This window comes from Macrotis lagotis, chromosome 4, assembly GCF_037893015.1.
Source record: "Macrotis lagotis isolate mMagLag1 chromosome 4, bilby.v1.9.chrom.fasta, whole genome shotgun sequence".
NCBI lineage: Eukaryota > Metazoa > Chordata > Mammalia > Peramelemorphia > Peramelidae > Macrotis > Macrotis lagotis.
In genome coordinates, this window is record NC_133661.1 from 99,400,544 (window position 1) to 99,421,812 (window position 21,269).

Here is a 21,269-nt window from a genome sequence, read left to right on the forward strand (position 1 = left end):
CAAGAAAAAAAGAAGAAAATGTCTGTGGAATAGCAAGAGTAGTATCCATGAAACCATGAATTTTTATTATATAAATCTTGCTATAAAAAGCATGTAATAAATTCATCATTATTTTTAGAGCTGTCCTGCTTATCTGAGTTTTCTTCTGAAACTCCTGTTTTAGTCTGTGTATTTATATTTTTATGGCTTCAATGCTATTCATTTCTTTCTTTTATGTTTTTTGACCCACTAATATCCAGGATCCTTTAAAAAGAGAAAAGCGCAAAATTTATGATAAGTATATATATATATATATATATATATATATAAGTATATATATGATATATATATCATATATATATGATAAGTATATATATATATAAAATCCAACAACACAAATATATACACTTATGTCCAAAAAATATATGTTTCATTATTTATCTTGAGTCCATTTGTTCTTTGTCAGAATTTGGGAATAATGTGTTAATAAGTTCTGGAATCATGAATTGTCATTTCTTTGATAAGAATTTTTAAGTTTTTCAAAGATGTTTTTCTTTTCAATAGTTTTTACTATGTTGTTTTGCTCTGGTTTTACTCATTTCACTCTGCAGCAGTTCATATAAATCTTAATTTTTTCCTTAAAACTATCACTTTCATCATTTCTTATGGTACAGTAATATTCTGTTATATTTTTAGACTTTATTTGTTCAGCAATTTCCTAATTGAGGTACACCCTCTTAGACTCCAATTCTTCACTGCAGTAAGAAAAAACTGTTATAAATATTGTTGTACATATATGACCTGTCTCTATTTGATTTCTTTGAAGTTTAGGTTTAGCCATTGCATCAATGTTTTGTGATTGTGCAGAATTTACTCATTTTGGAGGTCTAGTTCCAAACTTCTTTCCAAATTGCTATTCCAATCTACAGCTCCTTCAGCAGTGTTTTAGCATACCTGCCTTCCCACAGTCCCACCAACAAATGACATTTTTCCATTTTTGTCATCTTTGCCAAATAGAGGAGTATCTCAGTTGTTTTCATTTTCATTTAGTTTGCATTTCTCTAATTATTAGTCATTCTTTAATTATATAGTCTCTAAAGTTTCTCTTCCCTCAAAGACCTTTCTCTACATGGAGTTCCATTTAAAATAATAGTTTTAAACATTCCTCAAAGTATTCATTCATTGCCTTCCTTTCAGATTTGGGTTTTATACAGTAAACATGCAGTTCTTTGTTTATTACTGTTTTCCAGATTGTGCTGGCTGTGGCAGAGACATAAAGAATGGGCAGGCTCTGCTGGCTCTGGATAAGCAATGGCACCTGGGGTGTTTTAAATGCAAATCCTGTGGAAAAGTTCTCACCGGGGAATACATCAGCAAGTAAGAAATCTCTTACTATATGGAATTCAGAATTAACAGTAAGTTGCAAAACCAGACACTCTCAGTGATTGGACGATGGGCATTTAATAATATAAATCCAACAAGAAGTATACTTAGGCTCATTGAGGCAGCATGATATCATATAGGATCCTGACTTGTAATCAAGATAATTTGAGTTCATATCTGTACATCAGTTTCCTCATCTGGAAAATGAGGATGTTTTGAATGGCTTCTGGGGTTCCTTCCAGTTCTAAACTGATGATTCTGTGAACCCATGCTTATGTCCCAACTTTCTCAAATTTCCCAAGTTGATAGCAAACATTTTATAATGCTGTCTCAAAACTGAATTAGATGAGGAAGTCCATTCTTGTTTAGAATCTTGAGCTCATGGTTCAAATCATTTAATGAGTCCCTACAATATTCTAGGCCCTGTTCTAAGCAGGGCAGTCTACACAGAAAGGCAGAAATTGGTCCCTGCTCTCAATGAGGGAAACAACAAATGACATGATGAAATTATATGATGTGCACACACACACAAATACAGATATATAGATAGATAGATCGATAGATAGAAGATACATAGTCATAAAAGATGTTTTCCTTTAAGCATCCTAGTAGAGGTGACAGTGAGACTATTGTTACATTTTACATATTTTCGTATCTGGAAATTATGACTTTTACAGGTGAACAATTTTCTCACAAATACAGAGAGAACGATCGGCAGAGGCGGAGTTAGAACCCTTGGATACTGATCTCAAGTCCATACTTTTTGTACTATACCATAATTTTTCCCCATTACAGGTCTTGGGAATGCATCTGAGCAGGTCTAGTCATATAGATATAGAGATAGAGATAGAGATAGAGATAGATAGATAGATAGATAGATAGATAGATAGATAGATAGATAGATAGATAGATATAGAAAGTGCTTGCCCTTATGGTGAGATTTGAGAAATGCTTAGAAAACATCTCCCTTCCCAGAAACATCTGCTCTACTGTTCTAAATAGTGGAAGAGCCAGAATTTGTCTTGACTCTCTAAAAGCCTCTGTTGAAACACAAATCATTTGGGAGGAGAAGAGTAGCACAGTAAGGCTTAATCAGTCATTAACATTTTAGCAAGACTTATCTCATCAAGGTGGTTCTCCCCAATAAAGTCAACTGAAGGAATAGAAACTGGACCTATGATTTCATTGATATGGGAAAGTCAGCACTTTTCCTGAAACTTGTAGGATTAGAGAGTTGCCAGGAACATTGAGAGTTTAAGCAACTCATCTAGGGTTACACCCCACTCTATTTGAACATTCTTGCTTCATATTTACTAAGATTATTTTATTCTTAACAAAGAAATGGACTTTTCTTTATACAAAATAGAACCACAAAAGAGAAATTCTATGTGAAAATAAGAATCTCTGCATATAATTTGTTGGTATTTTAATGTAAAATATTGATTAATGAAAAGTAGGGTCTAGAAGAAGGCTTATGGAAGAAATGCTTTTATTGGGATGGGATTAGGGACATAGAAAAGATTTTAAAACATTTAGTTCAATAAATTAAGGGCCTATTATGGGCATTATGGAAAGGAAAGGTCTAAGGGTCTGACAAGGAGATCATGGTCAATTGGAGGTTCTATAGTGGAGAGCCCTGGGCTTCCACAGATCACCATTCACTCATTCATTTATTCCACTAATATTTATTAAGCATCTAATCTATTTAAGCACTCTCCTAGATGAGAGGTGGGAAAAGAATACAAAATGATACACGACCCCTGCCTTTAAATTACTTACACAAAACCTCAGAAGGTCAAGGAGATACCAGGTAAAAAGGAAAATGGAGTAGACCCAAGAATGAAAGAGGGAGGAATATAAGCCCTGGGTCTTTTTCATAGTTCTTGACTCTGGTTCTCAGATTTTGAATTTATTGAGGGGGACTGTAGAAGCTGCTACCACATCAAAGGAAGACAATAGATCCAGCAATCACATGCTTCCTGCCCAGAAAAGTTGTTATGAGAAAGAGCAACAAGGGACCCTTTTTGACTTTGCATTTGCAGTAAATTTATATGTGCATACATTATGAACACAAACTTCCACTGATGACAGGCAGCAAGGCTTGTTAGTTAAACCTTAGGTGTAAACATTGTTGTCCTTAAGCTGCTTGGTTATTCTCTTTGTGGAAGAGAACCTGGTTCTCTCTGGTTCCTCAGGGTGTCTTGGATATGTAACTCTGGTATCACTATGTGTTCTCAAGGAACAAAAACTATTCTTAATATTATTTTGTAGAAGTGACGGTGGGGGGTGGTTTCCTTTTCTGCTTGCTACAAACTCTAGATTCCTACAGGGCTATCTTGACACAATCTACAATGCAGCTTTTAAAGGAAATAGGAAGTAGATTCACACTGCTTGGGTTTTCTTCTACAGGGATGGAGCTCCTTACTGTGAAAAGGACTATCAGGGGCTCTTTGGTGTCAAATGTGAAGCTTGTCAACAATTCATCACGGGGAAAGTTTTAGAGGTAAGTGACAGATTTCTTTTTTTATAACCAACATGTTTGTTTTCATACCAAAAAAAAGAGTCACAAGTTTTAGTTGTAGGGGCTTTCCAATACCATCAGAAATAGCAAAAATCATCACTCTTATATACTCACAACTTTATGGCAGAATTCAAAGAAAAATTACTTTTAACCACTTAAGATAATCGACATCAATTTGTACTGTATGAGAAATAGGCTCTTTCTATGGAGAAAAGGTCTTTCTTATAGGCAGCTAAGAGATCCAGGGAATTAGCCTTGGACATGGAGTTAGGAAGAGAAGTTCAAATCCAGTTTCATATCAGCTGTGGAACCTGACGTTACTTAACCTATGACTGCCTCGGCTTCCTCAAGAATGAAATGAAGATCATTTTACATTATATGGTTATACCATCTCCCAAAGTTGTGTGGATCAAAGGAGAGAATAATTATGACATATTTAGCATAGAACCTAACTCTATATAAATGTTATATAAATGTTACCTGTCATTGTTATTATTTTTGCAAAATGAGGATCATAATAGCATCAACTTCAGAGTCCTTATATCAAGACAGGTAACATGTGGAAGATATTTCACTTAGTGTTTGGCACATAAGTGTTCATTTCCTCCCCCTTCCCCTACAAGATTGGAGCTGCCATATTTCTCTTCTAGGCATTATACAAAGTTGCTTTGTTTGTTTTATTGGAAGCTAGACTTTTCAGATGTGTTGCAAAGATTTTAGTTTACAGTTAGAGTATAAGAGAAAGAGCTGAGGGTCTATGAGACCAAGGGCAGGAAAAAACAGAAGAATTTTATGTTTACAGCTAGAGTAGAAGAAACAATTTGTGTTATGTCTGGGGTAAGAGGAATGTGTGTATGTGTGTGTGTGTTCGTGCAGGGTACCTGTACATACATACAGAAATACCATTTAATAGTCTTGGACATACAACTAATAAAAACATTACATCCAGCATTTATTTAGTGCTTCAAGATTTGAAAAAACACTGTATATTTTATATCATTTGATCTGAGGAAAGAAAGGATGAGTGAAACATGAAGAAGTAGATTTCTCCACCCTGAGAAACCCACATCCTGTGTAATGATAAACTCTCTCAGTATATTCTGTCGGCTTAGGTGTGGCTGCTCCAGGCAAGACAGCTTTGGATCTCACTTTCTCCATTACTATATCTGATAGTCTGTCTTCGGTCAGTGACAACTTTGTTCTTTACATTTATGATGAGGCCTCTGACCCCGATAAATACTGAAGGATTAAAAATAAGCAGCCCCTGCCCTAAAGGAACTTCCAGTCCAGTATATGGATAAGATGTGGACAGAAATCATTTTAGCATAAGTCAGAATATGGTCTTTGTATAGGAGTGACCCACTGCAGAACTCTGTCTGGTGGTGGGTGTTGCTTTGCCCTCATGAAAAGTAAAGATTATCCTTCTTGGAACATACACACTTCCTACCTTTCTGGGTGGATACTATAGATGGTTCATCAAGACAGAGGTAGACAAGGAAGTCCAACAGCTAGAACCAAGGTTGGCCCAGCAACAAGAAAGACTCCTTGACTTAATTTGTCTGTCACCTAGAACAATCTGAATCCAGTCAAAGTTAATTCTCAAAATTCAAAGGACAGAGAAAATCAGTTCAGAAGGGTTCTCTGAGATATCATCATTATTAGTTTTATGAACATTTGCTTTTAATTTCTCTTTATTGCTATATTTTAATTAATTACTATTTTATTAAATAACTAATAGAAACTACCTCTTATGTACCTTCCAGTTCTAAATTTATGATCTCAACATAAGAGCTGATATTTATATGATTTTAATAATAGTTTACAAAATGTTATAAGTACTATCCTAAGGATCTTCACCATATTCCTATTAAATGGACAAGAATAAGTTTTATATTTTCATTTCACTGATGAAGGAACAGAGGCTCAAAGATCAATCAGAATGTTTTCCAGCTTCCCCTTGAAGAGATTCTCTAGCAGAAGGTTAGTCTTGATTTTTAATTTTCCAGCAGTTCTTGGATCATCGTTCTTTCAAAGAACTCCACAGGTGTCTTCAAATCATAGAATTTGGAAGTTGTAAGGGATCTCATTGGCCATTATAGTACAATCCATATACTGAAAGGATCCCTCTATACACCTTCCCACTCCTTGCTGGGTTCTTCCCCTTGAGGACTAATGGAATAAATCTCATCTCTCTTTTAGATAATAGACCTTTACATAATTAAGACATTTTTCATGTTCATCCTGAGACTTCTTCACCAGGCTGAACAAGTCCAGTCCATTCAACTGGGTCAAGGTCAGCATTGTAGTCAGTGAGATTAAAATCAATTGATTACACTGAGGGATAGCCCCACACATTGGAGCAATATTGCCGTTCAGTCTCCTATTCATTTGGCAAGATTGTCACTCCCTACCCTGTATCCTGCTTTGCAGAATTTTTTTTTTAGTTTTTGCAATGCAATGGGGTTAAGTGACTTCCCCAAGGCCACACAGCTAGGTAATTATTAAGAGTCTGAGGCCCGATTTGAACTCAGGTCCTCGTGACTCCAGGGCCAGTGCTTTATCCACTGTGCCAACTAGCTGCCCCCTACTTTGCATATTTTTAGCACAGAACTACATATGAAACTTGGGGTTTTCAATAAATTCTTTTGCCGGTAATGATTCTAGACTTTATTGGTAATTATAAGAAATCTTCTTCCTCTAAACGGGAATAACCACAAATAACATCCAAAATACCACTGCTTTTATGAGACACTAAAAGTTTGTTCTGTTCTGTGTGTGGTAGAAATAAAATTGGACAAAACAAAGATGAACTGAGAAATCAGTTTTTTAGAAAAGAACACACACACAACACACACACACACACACACACACACACACACAGAGCAAAACAGAACATAGTATCCCGGATACTAGTAGTATCTGGATAGTATCCCAGATATGACTCTATGAGGTACAGAAAGGGAGAAACAGAATATATCCCACAAATCTGAAAGAGAATTTAGCAAAAGGTAAAAAAATGTATAATTTTCCTTGGGGGAAATAAGTTTGCTTTGGGCTGGTACCATTAAAGTTTGTAATCAGTTCCCCAAACAGGTTTTTGGTTTACTTTCAGTTTGGAATATTTACTGTAACAGCTGCATGAAGGAATGTTGACTATAAAACTACTTCCGTACACATATCATTTTGAAGAAAATTACATCTGAAAATTTTCTCCTAGGAAGTCAAATAACCCCAGGGATCCTTATATACTTGGAGTATTTTATCAAATCCTTAGAATTGGATTTTTAGTGAAAACAGCTTGAACAGAGTGAAAGCCCACAATTTTTCTTTCTGATACCATTCTAGTGGGTGCTACTTTCACACAACATTCAGCCCTGAGATGCAGAATCCACCCTGCTGGCAATTTGCCCTCCTCAGATGGGTGTGGGATCTTGGCGAATTCACCCTTCAATGCTTGTCAAACAATGATGCAGTGCAGCCAGCTTGGGAGCCAGTTTGGCCATGTTACCACTATAAAAGTACAGCTCATGCTCTCAATATCCACCCCCTCCCTCCCACACCCCTCCCACCTTGCCTAGCCCTTTCCTCTTTTCTCCTACCTACCCTAGTGAAATGCGATTATTGGAATGACTTTCTGGATCGAAGGACATGTCCATTTGATAGTTCAGCAGGGGGCAGCAATAGCAGCTCCAAGGGAAATGGAAGAAAACAGCTGCTTTGCAGAAGTGATAAACACTGGACAAACACCATTTTCTAGTGTTTTATCATAAAGCTGGTGCCTTTGAGTTCTCACAGAGCCAGAAGTGTTCTACATTTAGCACTAATTAACTCAAATTTAAGATATCCTTATGCCAGAGGGCCTGGAGCAGATCACAAATTGTCTTTCTCATGTAAGAAGCTAAGAATTAGGTGTTCTAGTGGAAAGAAAACTTTGAACTCAAGCACCCCATCTCCACTACTAGGTAACTGCAGTTAATCCCTTTGGGCCTCAGTTTCCTTCCTCATTTGTATGAAAATAAAAATAAATCAGCAGGAGGTGGGTGTATTGTACTAGAGGAGGTTGGAAGGAAGCTCAGTGATTGTAAAATGTATCTATGACTGATGGGGTCTCATTTGTTTGCAGTCTCACAGCCTAGAGGAAGCAGCAGTGAAGTCAGAATCAGAAGACATGGTTCAGATATTTCCTAGTCATAATCTAGATGGCACAGTGAATAGAACATCAGTCCTGAAGTCAGGAGACTCTGAGTTCAAATTCAGCCTCAGACACTAACTGTGTGACCTTGGGCAAGTCACTTAACCCTGATTGTCTCATATGCAAAGCTATCTCCAGTCATCCTGATTCATATCTTCCCCTTGGACCCAGATGGCTCTAGAGGAGACAGTGAGACTGGTGACCTAGCATAGCACCCCCTCACTCAAATCTAATTCACATATATGTCATGGCATCACCTCCTGATGTCATGGTCTTCACAAAGGACAAACATCATCATCTTTTCATCCTGTTGCCTCATCTGTAAAATGTGGAAGATGGTATTATCTGAGTGCGAGAGATTTTCTAATGAGAAGATAACACATTCTACATGATATGCCCCAAGACTTAGAGCAGACTCTGGGAGTTCTCTGTTTTTTTTTCTGAGGGATTGAATAATTGAATCAAAAGTAACATACCTTGGGGTTGCTAGGTGGCACAGTGAATAGAGCACTGGCCCTGGAGTCAGGAGTACCTGAGTTCAAATCCGGCCTCAGACACTTAATAATTACCTAGCTGTGTGACCTTCAGGAAGCCACTTAACCCCATTTGCCTTGCAAAAACTAAAAAAATAAGTAACATACTTCAATAGAGAGGCATTATGAATTTCCATAAACGAGTCAGAGAGATGGTGTAGTATTTGGAACACTGCTCTTGAAGACCTGAGTTCAAATTCTGATTTAGTCATTAGCTCTGTGGCAAGTCTGAACGAGTCACTTCACGTCTTTCAGTTTACTCATCTATAAAACAGGTATAACAATGATGCCTTCCTCTCAAGGGTATTATGAGATCAAATGTGCTTTATATGTAATGCACATAGCAAACTTTAAAACATTCAATAAATGTTTATATAGTTGTTGTTATCATTATTAATCTTTGTTGTGTGATAAAGTATTATAGAAAGGGAAGTTATCATTCATTTCATTGTAAAATTACCTTGTGTTTTTAAGGAAGGAAACAGACACATCTTTAAGCCTCTATTGTGAGGTAAGCACTTTATAAATATGATCTCACAAGGGTGAGCCCTGAGAGGAAGAGGCTGTTATTTTTCCCCATTCTGTAGTTGAGACATATCTGTCCAGCTGTTATATCCTTCTAGTAGAATGTAATTTCCAGGAGGAAAGTGACTTTCATTTTTATTTTTTTTAATTGCATTTATTTATTTGTTTGTTTGTTTGTTTGTTTATTTATTTATTTATTTTCATTTATATTTTTATTATTGCCAAGGACAATTCCTTGCACATAGGAGGCAATCAAATTTTTTTAAAGATTTTATTTGAGTTTTTGAGTTTTACAATTCTCCCAATCTTACTTCCTTCCCCCTCCATCCCCCAGGCAATCAAATTTTAAGTTGAACTGAATTCATGACTAGAGTCTTTTCTCCATTACAATATGGACATTGATGAATAGAAAACAAAAATCACCCCCCCCCTCCACGCACACAAAATAAACTCCAATAGAGTATAGAATTAAATATCTATATGTGTTCATTGTTTCTACCCAACCTCTCCACAAACAACTCACTATGCAGTCTGTGTGTATATGTGCTTGCCAAACTTATTTCCTTTAGTGATAGAATAACATGCGTCCTTCTTTGAGGTAGCTCAGAACACAAATGGTTATCTAAGAACTTCAAAGTAAAGTGACCACTAATTACAGAAATCATTTTAAAATTAGTACATTCTTATTAAGTATATTTGATATAGATTATGCCCTTGTAACAGAAAAATAAAGATGGAGACAAGAAAGGAAGTAGACCTTGAGAGAATAATACTTGAGCTACCCTCTGCCCCACCAGAAAGATGATTATATATTCTGGGGAAGCGATAGGGGAAGAGGAAGGTAAAGAGAAGAGGAGAGTTGCAAGATTCTCTGGGGACATCCTTTCTTGTTTATCTGATTTTTAATTTTGTCACAACCAACAAATTTTTTTCTATAGGAAGCACTTGTTAGAGATTCATGTTTCTAAATTTCCACTAGAGCTTTTTTCTTTTTTTTTTTAAAGAGAAGATGGCATTAGAAAAGACATATTTAACCTGTCTCATGAATTGGGAGCCCGGACCTAAACAATTGTCTGTAATTGTGGTTTGACTTGTTCTGCTTAGCCCTAGTAGTAGCAGAGGTTAGATGCTTTAGAGGGGCAGGTTTAGGCTATATATGATGAAAAACTTCCTAATGGCTAGAACTGTCCAAAAATGGAATGATTTGCTTCAAGTGGAAATCAGTTCCCCTCTTAGCAGGTTTTCAAGCAATATCTGGATGACCATTAAAGGTATGATATGGAAAGAATTCTTATTCAGGTACAAGTTGGAATGGATGGGCACTGGAGTTCCTCCCACTTCTGAACTTCTGAGATCCAGAATGCAAGTATGTTTAGGATTTGCAGATTGCTTTCTCTTTCCATCTCTTCTAGTTTAATTCTTCTCTGTGGTCATTGATGCATAGTTTTACCACCCTCACTCAGAACAGGAACTTTCCCTTTCACTTTTGGAATATGCAGAGAAGCATTATATATCCCAGGTTTCTAAGAGCTAAATATAGGTGGACTTGGATGGCAACCTTTTCTTGCTACTTCTCCTTCCATCCCTATTTCGATGTTAGTCTTCCTGAAAGAAACTTTCTAGGCAGTTGACTCCCCCCCACACACACACACACACATGCAGCTTACGTGTCAGCTTCACAAAGAAAGGCAAACAGGAGACTGATTTTTTAACAAGATGAAAACAAAACAAATAAAGAGGTAGGCATCTTTCCAAATGCTTAAGTAATGACTTAGGTAAAGAACAACATCAAATTGAAAATAAGGGGCCTCCATAACATGCGTTTATCAAACAAGTTGTGGTTACAAAGTTTGTTCTCCTTTTCTCTCATAACTCTTATGAGGTAGCTAGTGTATCATTTACCTCCATTTTACACCTGAGAAAAGTTACTCCAAGTTACTCACCAGTAGCAGAGCCAGGAATCAAGCCCACTTCTCCTGACTCCAAAGTCAATGCACATTTGCTACAATACATATCTTCTTGAGTAGAAGTCATCGGTCTGGAAGGAAATTTCCACCCATCCTAACCAGACCTAGGGAAGGTATCTGCCTGCTTTTCCTACATGTCCTTTGAAGCAATTGATCCCTGAGTAAGCCCATTTATAATTCCCTTTCCCCAGGACAGTAGTTTACTGGAGCCAGCTCCTAATAGTTTACAAAAGCCTCTCATTAAATTTTCATTGTGACCATTTATATATCCCTATAAATCAGGGCTTGATTATTGTTTTGTTGATTTTCAAATTTAAGAAAGTGATGAAGAAAATGTCAGTAATTCCTCCTGCATACATTTTTTTCCTGGAGAGTTGGTTGTTAAACATTTACCAGTACAACTCTGCCTTAAGGGATTTGCATGTGTACCCATAATCTTTCTAAAATAGTTTCCTATCAGCTTTTTTCATCCCAGAGGAGAGGGAATAAATGCATCTTTTTTTTTTTAGAGGAGAGGCATAAAATGTCCTGGTTATATATCTTTTCTACTTCTCTTCAAGATCCTGGCGAATATGGGTTTCCTCCACTTCATACTCTTTTTTTTCTCAAAGACAAAGGAAAATTTAAATTAAATGAATTCTTTCCATACATGAGTTAAAATGTATTTCTGTTGAGTAAAAGATTATTTTTTCTCCCCCTCTTTTTTTTTTCTGTTTTCTCTGTCACTGCATCTAGGAAGTAATTTCAACTGGTTGCTTTTTTGTTTTTTCAGTAAAACTCATCCATATCTTTTTTAGTTTTTTTTTTTCCGCAAGGCAATGGGGGTGGGGGGAGGGGTTAAGTGGCTTGCCCAAGGCCACACAGCTAGGTAATTATTAAGTGCCTGAGACCGGATTTGAGCGCTGGTACTCCTGACTCCAGGGCCCATGCTTTAACCACTGCGCCACCTAGCCACCCCTATCATTCCATATTTTTATAGAATTCTTTTCTATCTAAATGTGTGTGTTGTCTGGTCTTTCTGGGTAGAAATGTTTCATGGCTTTTATAATGGTTTTAGTTCTATCAAATGTGAAAATGAGACTTTCCTAACCTTTGCTCAAAGGCAATCCACCTTGAATTTATGTCCGGGGGACCCAATTGAATCCTACCTTATATCTTTCATTAGAAAAAACAATCTAAAGGAGTAGATTAAAATCACATCAGCTGATCTCCTGGTGTGCAGGAAATAAAGTTATACATTGACTCAACATGAATTAAAAATCTTTGGTGTAGGGGTATGTTTCTAGTTTGATTTCAAATCCCCAATTTGTCTGTTGGCCCCATGAAATGAATTTACTTACAGACTGTTGGCACTGTGTTTAGGCAATCCATTTTCATACAAGTAAATCATTTTCAAGTGTTAAAAAGATAATACCTTGTAAACAGACTTAGATATCTTGGTAAGGGGCTAGACTATTTTCTGGCATGAGGAAAACATAGGTTATCCATGATAACTGTGAAGGAATGTAATCTTTTTGTCGCCACTGAAGATATAATTAACAAAGGACTAGATGGTGTGACAACTTCTCTTATTTTTTGCCCTGTTTGGCTTAGGCACACAAAGCAGCAGTAACAGCCCATGTTTATAAAGAAAACTAATTACATTCTACTCATTCCTACTGTGCTCAGTATAATTTATTTTGTGTTCCACAATGATCATGGTCCCAAATATTTAAAGGCTAGAAAAAAAGTAAACTTTATACTTTAGAACATAAAATAATTTTGGTCCAAGAACTGGTAGGAACAATTTGACCATGAAAATATTTTTCATTTTTAAAAATGCATTTAATTTGCAATGCTCTTTTATTTTCTTTAATTTCATTTGATTTTTACACTGACTTTATATATTCAATGACAAAGACAACACCCAAGAACTTGAGAACAGGTCAAAACAGTAAGTTGAACTGAATATGTTGAAGATAAAGAAAATCTACTTCAGAATTATAAAACAAAGGTAGATAAATAACTAATCTCATGAAAATTACCAGAGGATAGCTTAGAGTGAAGGGAGGTGAAGGGAAATGTGGTTAGTGAGCCAAAAGTTGAGTGTGGACTAGTCATCAAAAATGGCAACAATAAAAAACTGTTACTGCTTTCCTAGGAAATATTGAAAAGGGCATGATGACTGCAGTATGATACTGTTCTGGACTCTTCCATTATAGTGCTTTAATCATACCATAACTGTAATATTGTATCACATTTTAGTTATATATTTCTTAGATGAGAAAGAAAGAATGGAAGAATGTTAAGGGGACAAAATATTATAGGACCTGCCATCGCCAAGGGTGGGGAAATGGACAAGGAGGCATTTACAGGCAGTGACTCACCTGTTCAAGGACTCAATGCATTTTATTTAGTTTGTTAGTTATATATTTTTTGTGTGCAAAATATAACTATAATGAAATAAAATAGATTTTGTAAGCTGCATGAAAATCAGTCTCATTACTCAGTATTCATCTCAGGTGGGTTTGTCTTATTTCTTTTTTGAATAATTCCTATAAACCAGGGAATGTCATTTAACAGTCAATAATATTTATTAAGTGCCTACTGTTTGCCAGGCTTTGTACTATATTTCTTTGTGGACCACCCCCTAACCTCTCCCCAGGAACTAGCAAGGGCTTATGCACATGAATAAATATTTAAATGACTGAGAATGTTTTAGGGAACATTTTTCCTTCAAAGACCTTGTTAGCTGTGTGACCTTGGCTTAGTTACTATGATTCACTGGTCCTCACTTTCTTCCTCTTATCAGGGAAGGGTTTAACAATATGATCTCTAAGGTCCCTTCTTGCCCTATCAATGTAAGAATTTAAGCTCAAAGTTCCTTTAGAATGCAAAGGATGGACAGAGTATAAGCTCTTTGGGACCAGGGACTGCTTTCCGTTTTGTCTCTGCATCCCTCAGTAATTTGCATGGCACTTTAGTAGGTGCATAATAAATGATGAATTGAACGGACATATTGTATTAGCTAGGCAAAAAAAATTGGTGCCAGGCATCATTCTGAAATCTAACACCCCCCCAATAGCATAAAGAAAAGGAGGAAATTACATACTTTTACTACTAACAAGAAACTTTTTACCCTATCCTCAGCCATTTAGCTCAGCCATTTAGCTCAGGTGCTTGTCAGTGATGCCAATCATCATTGTCAGTGATGTCAGAATTATGACTGTACTTCATAAACAGGCCAGACTACATACAGCCAAGTGGGCATCCCACAAAAATGTGTCTTTGACCACAAGAACAGGGCCAGAGTGAATATGTTTCAGACATTCCTACTGCCAGAGAAAAGAATCAGAGCTTATATGCTAACACTAATACATTAACTGGTTCCTTCTATATCTGAAGGATAACTTAGCATTATTATTTTCCCCTTTCTTACTGTAATCACTTATGGATTGGCCAGGTAACATAGGAACTCATTAAAAATGATCAGTGCTCTAAGGAAGTCATCTCACCCAGTAACATAGCTGATGCCCTAAAAGTAAGCCATCCATTTTCTTTTACTGTAAGGAAATCTGGATATGAGTTGCCAGGGTAACAGAAGTCTGTGTTAACAAGCAGCAGAGAACTGATATTTATGGAAAAATTGCCCCATTTCCTGCCAGCACAAATGAAAGGCCTTCTTTATCAGGAAATGACAGTTTGAAAGGAATTTGTATTTGTCTTGAGTTAAAAGAGGGCTTTTGTTTTTCAATGTTATCTAACTTCAGACAATTTAATTGATTGCTGATGAAAGATACCAGTGGGAACTGTAGGTCCAAGAGGCAGAGCAAATGGGAATCTCCCACCTTCAAGAGAAAGTATTACCACTAATATAAACATTTTTAAAAGTTTATTATGTGTAAGCCACAATGCTAGACACTGCAAGGCTTTCAAAGGTATATCTTTGCCTTTAAGAATTCTGGAATGTGGTTGAGAAAATAAAACATAAAAGATAACATGGCATATAAAACAAGCTAAATGGGACAATGTTGAATTTGAGTCATAGGACCTAAGCGAACTATATATCAGGGTACTGATAGAACTGTTGGATAGATTTGCTGAGCTTCTATCACTTATCTTTGAAAAAAGCATGGGGAAATGAACAGTTATTCCAAGCTTAGAAACACAAGTGTCAGTCATCTGAATTTTCAAAAAAATGGAAGAAAATAGGGTTCTTCAAATCATGAAAGACTGAGTTTAACTAATTCCAGGCAAAATTCTAAACACATTATTAAAAGAATATTGATTCATAAGCACTTAGAGAAGGAAATGGTGCTCATGGTGAGCCAACTTGGGATTAGTAAGAACAAGTGATTATCACTCTAACCTCAATTCCTTTTTTACAAAGTTAACAGACTGATAGGAAAGGTCATAGACAAAATATGCCTGAATTTCAACAAAGTATTTGACAAATTTTCTTGTAATATCCCTGTGGAGACAACCAAGAGACAAAATAGGTGCCATGCTTTTTTGATTAACTGGACTTAAAAGACAAATGTCAGCTTGTAGAGTAATACCAGTTAAGTTGTGCCAAACCTCTCTATCCTTGCCTATTCACTAAAATATTTTTATTACTAACCTGAATGAGGACATTGATGGTACATTTAGCCATGTTATGGAAGGGATTCTTAAGGAGATCATCTTTGAGTTCCCTTTTTATGATTGTTTGCCTCTTCTTGGTTCCAAATGGCAGATCTAAGTAGGTAGAAGCTGTATTGAAGGAGATTTAGACTTTCTAATAATTAGGTCTAAAGAATGGGCTGCATCTGGAGGTTCCTGATCTTTAGAAATATTTAAGTGAGAATTAGATATCTACTTGCCAGAGATGCCAAATGATGTCCCTGCCAACTTCAAGATTCTGTGAAGGTAATAAATATAAGCAAAGACATTATAGGAAAAATTGCTTTTTTGAATTTGTAGAATAGTAAAGAGTTTGGCTATAGTAAAACAGAGGGTCCATGTAAGAGCAGGAAATAAAGTGGGATAGATAAGATCTAGAGAACTGTGAAAATCAAAGAAATTTAAACTTAGTGTGTTAAGAAGTAGGTAGTTGGGGCAGCTAGGTGGTGCAGTGGATAGAGCACTGGCCCTGGAGTCAGGAGTACCTGAGTTCAAATGCGGCCTCAGACATTTAATAATTACCTAGCTGTGTGGCCTTGGTCAAGTCACTTAACCCCACTGCCTTGCAAAAAAAAAGTAGGGAGTCATGAAAATCTTTGAGCAGGGGAATCTCCATTTATAAAAGTCATAATTAAGGAAGATAATTAGTATTTAAGAGAGAATGTAGAAATGACAGACTATAGTCAAGAAGAAAACTCTTGTAAGAATCTACCTATATAGTAACAAATCTGCATGATAGCAGTGGAAATAAGATTTAGTTCATTAGAAATATTACAAGTTCCAGGAACCTTCCTATAATAAAGTGCTTTAGTTGGCCTAGTTCAGCCACTGAAATTCAGCTGCAATGCTGACCATGGTGTTGGGAGAATCCTGGATCTTCTAAGGCAATATCATCATAGTACAAAATCTGATAAGTTCTCACATTTTAGCCAGGGCTTTGGAGATGAGCCTAACAATGGGGCTCTTGCTTGAGGACCAGCATAGCAAAATGTGTAAGATGACCATTCACATTCAGCATTAAATTGATTTTTATCACAGTAATTTCTAAAAGCCAATTTTAGAGTTTTTAGATTTTCTTGAAAGGAATTTATGCCCTGATAAAATCAGAGATCCATGAAGAATTGGCACAGGATGTATTCCCTAAATGCAATGGAAAGCCTTAGTAGTAAAAATGTTTGCATGTTATGATACAGCCATGCCTTAGGCAACATTGTATCTGACTAGAAAGCAAGAGCTGTTTGTGTCATCAGGAATATTCTTCTGGTTTCCTCTGTTCCAAACCTGAATTTGATTGCTTCCTGTGCCCTGTAGTTTACCATCTTGTGTAGAAGTACTGTGCCAATCCTAACAGATGGGCTGACACATTCCTGTGCCAGATATTCAGAAGGTATAAGCTATTGAGGCTAGCTATCCGAACCTGTATGGATGAACTAGTACAGAAATTCCTCCTGTAAAAAAGTAACTTTGGAGTTTACCTACAATGAAGACTGTGTTCTAGGTTCAAGGCAGAAATCAGGAGGACTTCTCCAAGCTTAGGATAGTAGTGACTTTATGATCCAAAAGATTTAAGGTAAGATTTGCAATGTTTCTATATGAATAAGGAATATTGAATCTCACCCTCTTTAGACATACTTATTGTCTTACACAGATGTGTCTGTGACATGGAATTTCTTCTTTTTGTATTGTTTAAATTATTGTCAAATATAAAATGAGTTGTCAGTAGCAATACTTCAGTTTGGTTCTACTCTTAAGAAATCAGATTTGGAGTGTCATTTCATATTTTATACTTAGAAAATAGTCATTTTTATATTTTATAATTTATTTTGGGACAAAATTTGTTTTATTTTAAAAGTTTTACAATCGGCACTAGTTAAGGGTTTGTTCATTTAACTGTTCATCTTTCTATATTTTCATTCTTAATTTAGATTGCAACCAACAACTGAATTCAACAACTATTGATTAAATTTATTCTCTATCTATACTTTCCCAATATATTTATCCATGGATCTATATCTCTTCTGAATTTCAGGCTCACATCTCCAATGTCCTATTGGACATTTTAGACTTGATATCCCAATGGCATGTCATATTCAACATATAAAAAAACCTAAAATTATCTTTTCCCTGAAATCTTTCCCTCTTCAACTATTTTCTATTTTGGTCAGGTGTATTCCCTTTCTTCCAATTAACCAGGGTTGACCCTTTATGTTAATACAGCTACCACAGTTTCTAGTCTTCATTAATTCTGGACTAGACTATGACAACAGCTTCCTAATTGGTCCTCATAACTCAAGTCTTTGCTCATTCTAGTCTATCTTTCACATAAATGTCAATTTTTTTTTTATTAAAGGTCTGATCATGCCATTCCCTTATTCAGGTAAATTCCAATGACTCCCTATTGCCTTTAAGATCAAAGTTGCTTTGTTTGAAATCTGGGGGTTGGATTTTATTTAAGTCTGAACACTTGATCTTTTATCCTTTTTCCTTTATTTATGTATAATACTTTAAAAGATAATACAACAGGAAAATGAGTCCTATTCTATCCCAAAAGGGGAATCCCAATTCAGGAAGGTACTTGATAATAAAGAATGGCCATTTTAGTCATTCACAGACCCTGTGACAAGAAACTGCTATTTTTCTTAGCAGTGACATTTCTCAGAATTTTCTACTTGAGAGCACACTGGTAGGTGTCAAATTTGATGTAGCACACTCCAAAAGCTCACTTTGGAGCTGAACTCCTTGGATTTTCTCAGGGATGTTTTCAGTATTTTTATTGTATTTTGCTTTTAAGCAGGGAAAACATTCTCAGGGGGAAGAGAGGGGAATTAATTTTTATATAGCTACTAGTCTACAAGTATAGGTCATTTTTCTAGGAAAGGCTTTCTTTGTAGTCTTAGTCTTACTGAGACAAGAAGTTATTAGTTTGGATTTATAGAAGCTATGAAGATTTGTAGAAAAATATATAAAATTGAACAGAATTATTTTTAAAAACCAACTTTTGACTCTTAGCTAAGTCATCTATCATTACTCTGATTTTTCAAGATAAAATTTTAGTCACTGCAAAAGTGCTTACACAAATTGTGTGATTGAATTCATAAAGATTCCCTAAGCACCTACTCTGGGCAATGCATTATGCAGTTAAGTTGACAAATATGAGGAAATTTGCTTATAGGAAGAGAGAGATCTCTGCTGGAACCAAGAAAACATATATAAAAATTCCACCTCTGACACTTATTAGTTCTGTGTTACTTTTCTCTCTCTGAGCCTCAGTTTCCTCATCAGCAAAATAAAGGAATTGAACTAGATGGCCCCTAAGGTGCTCTGTTTCTAAATCAATATTCCTATGACATTAAATATTATGAAGCAGTTTGAGAGTTTTCAGAAAATAATAATTGTTATATATAAAAAGTAGTATTTTAAATATAATGAAGTTGCATAAGAGTTTCAGAAAACAATCATTGTTATATAAAAAGTAATATATTAAATATTATGAAGTCAAAAGTTTTCAGAAAATCATTATGATATATAAAAAGTAATATATTAAATATTATGAAGTCAAAAGTTTTCAGAAAATAATCATTGTGATATATAAAAAGTGATATATTAAATATTATGAAGTAGCATGAGAGTACTCAGAAAATAATTGTGATATGTAAAATATATCTTTTATAATCTAATATATCTAAATAACATAATATATAATATAATAAATTCTATCTAATATAATATAAATAATTTAATAAATTATAACATATCGGTTTTTGAATATGTAATTTATATATAATAATGCAATAATTTATATTATTTAATTTAAAATAACCAGTTGCATGGTTTATTAAAATGTGTGCAAATTGCCCTTAAAATCAGTGACTTAAAAAAAATCAGTGACTTAAAAGAAAACATTGCCAACTGCACTATAGCTTTAATCTTTTAAATGTTCCCCAGACTTTATATGGCCCCCAAACCTAAATAAAGCTTTCAAAGCAATCCAAACCTCAACCTGAGGGTGAATTATTTGTCAGATTCCTCAAGCTAGCAGTAGTGAGTGAATGTGAGAAAATGGTACTGTCCCCACCTGCATAGAAAAAAGCACTTCCCCCTTCCTTTTCAAAAAAATGGACTGGTCCACAGTAATTGCTAGTGTGTTTAACTAGTAGGCAAAAAAAGAAAAAAGAAAAAAAAAAAACGAGAGAGGGAGAGGGAGAGCCCCAAACTCTGTTCGCCTTCCGTGTGTCTAGCTCCATAGCCCGTTTTCATGAGCCGTGTCTAAGAGGCAGCCAGCCCCGGAGCAGGAGGCTCAGAATGTGCCAAAGCTGAGGAGGCCTTCTGCTTGTCAAACACCTCCTGTGTCCCTTGAACTTGGAGAATAGCGAGAGAGCACAGTCCTCTGTCCAGTCACGGAGCTCTGGGATTAGACGTGAGAAGCCCTCGCCAAAGGTAAAGCAGGCTTGGGGAAAGAGACAATTGTCAGCGCCAAAGAGCTCTAACATCTACTTGTCCTTTTCTTTTTTTGTTTGTTTTTTTTTGTTTGTTTGTTTTATTTGCTGGAGAAGGTACTAGGGAAAGTTTTTCATTCATTGTAGTGCAGTGAGTTAAAGAAGGGGGAAGGAGAAACACTTTGGCTTAAAGGGTGATTCTTGCTTTATGTTATGTAGTCTTTTTTTTAAAGGCAAGCTGTGGGATTTCTATTCTCTGCTTCAGAAATCCATTAAGGTTCTGTTTTGTCATTCTTTGTAAGACTTCTGTACCTTTTCCTGGGATGATAAAATGATTGAAAACAGGAACTGAAAGAACTAATGATAGGGTGGGAATTCAGAAGACAGAATTAGTGGTTAACCTAAAAATGTTTTCTCTTTTTTCTCTTTCAAGTTCGGTGGGCTTGAAAATGAGGAAGTGTAACATTTGAGTGTGTTTCATGTTTTAGTGTAGTTACAGGTTGAGGGCTTGTTTCTCATTGTCTTTGTTCAGGAAATAGTAACAATCTGAAGATTGATGGGTTTGTTACCTTAAGTTAAATTACTCCAATACCCACAGGTGGACTTGGACTGACTTGTCTTGGAATCCAAGGGTTCCTTGGCAGATTTTAGACAAAGCACTTTTTCTCCAAGTTTCCCTTTCCCTATCTGTAAAATAGAAACAATAATATATGTATCACTTTCCTAATGGGGTTCTTGTGAGGAATAATATACATGAAAATGCTTTATAAGCACATCCATAAGAACTTGATGAATATGAGCTATTATTGCACTTTCCTTGTGGAGATATTTCACCCAAAAGTTTTAAGCAAAGATCCTATGTTAGTAATGAAATAAGACCTAGCCAGGAAGAGACATCTGACTTGTGGGGAAAATAGATTTACAATTTTGGGGAGGGAAAAAAAATTCTGTGACTCTAGCTGAATTCCAACAAGAATGTGGTTGCTATGGTAGCTCCATGTAGAGTATGTAGCTATCTATCACTGGGCCGTGATTGAATATCAGAAATGCAGCTTTCTTTCAGTTAGACATCTTGAGGAATGTTAAGAGGAT

The 21,269-nt window shown here is 35.8% G+C and overlaps 1 protein-coding gene across 28 annotated transcripts in view; it reads left to right on the plus strand.

The window, feature by feature from the left end:
• The window catches only part of ABLIM1 (actin binding LIM protein 1), a 420,518-nt gene that overhangs the window by 305,974 nt on the left and 93,275 nt on the right, over positions 1-21,269 (plus strand). For all 28 annotated transcript variants that reach the window (XM_074233606.1, XM_074233602.1, XM_074233619.1 and 25 more), the window contains 2 exons: positions 1,230-1,356; positions 3,772-3,865. In XM_074233606.1, coding sequence (XP_074089707.1) covers positions 1,230-1,356; positions 3,772-3,865 — 221 coding nt within the window. The remainder of the gene's footprint in view (positions 1-1,229; positions 1,357-3,771; positions 3,866-21,269) is intronic.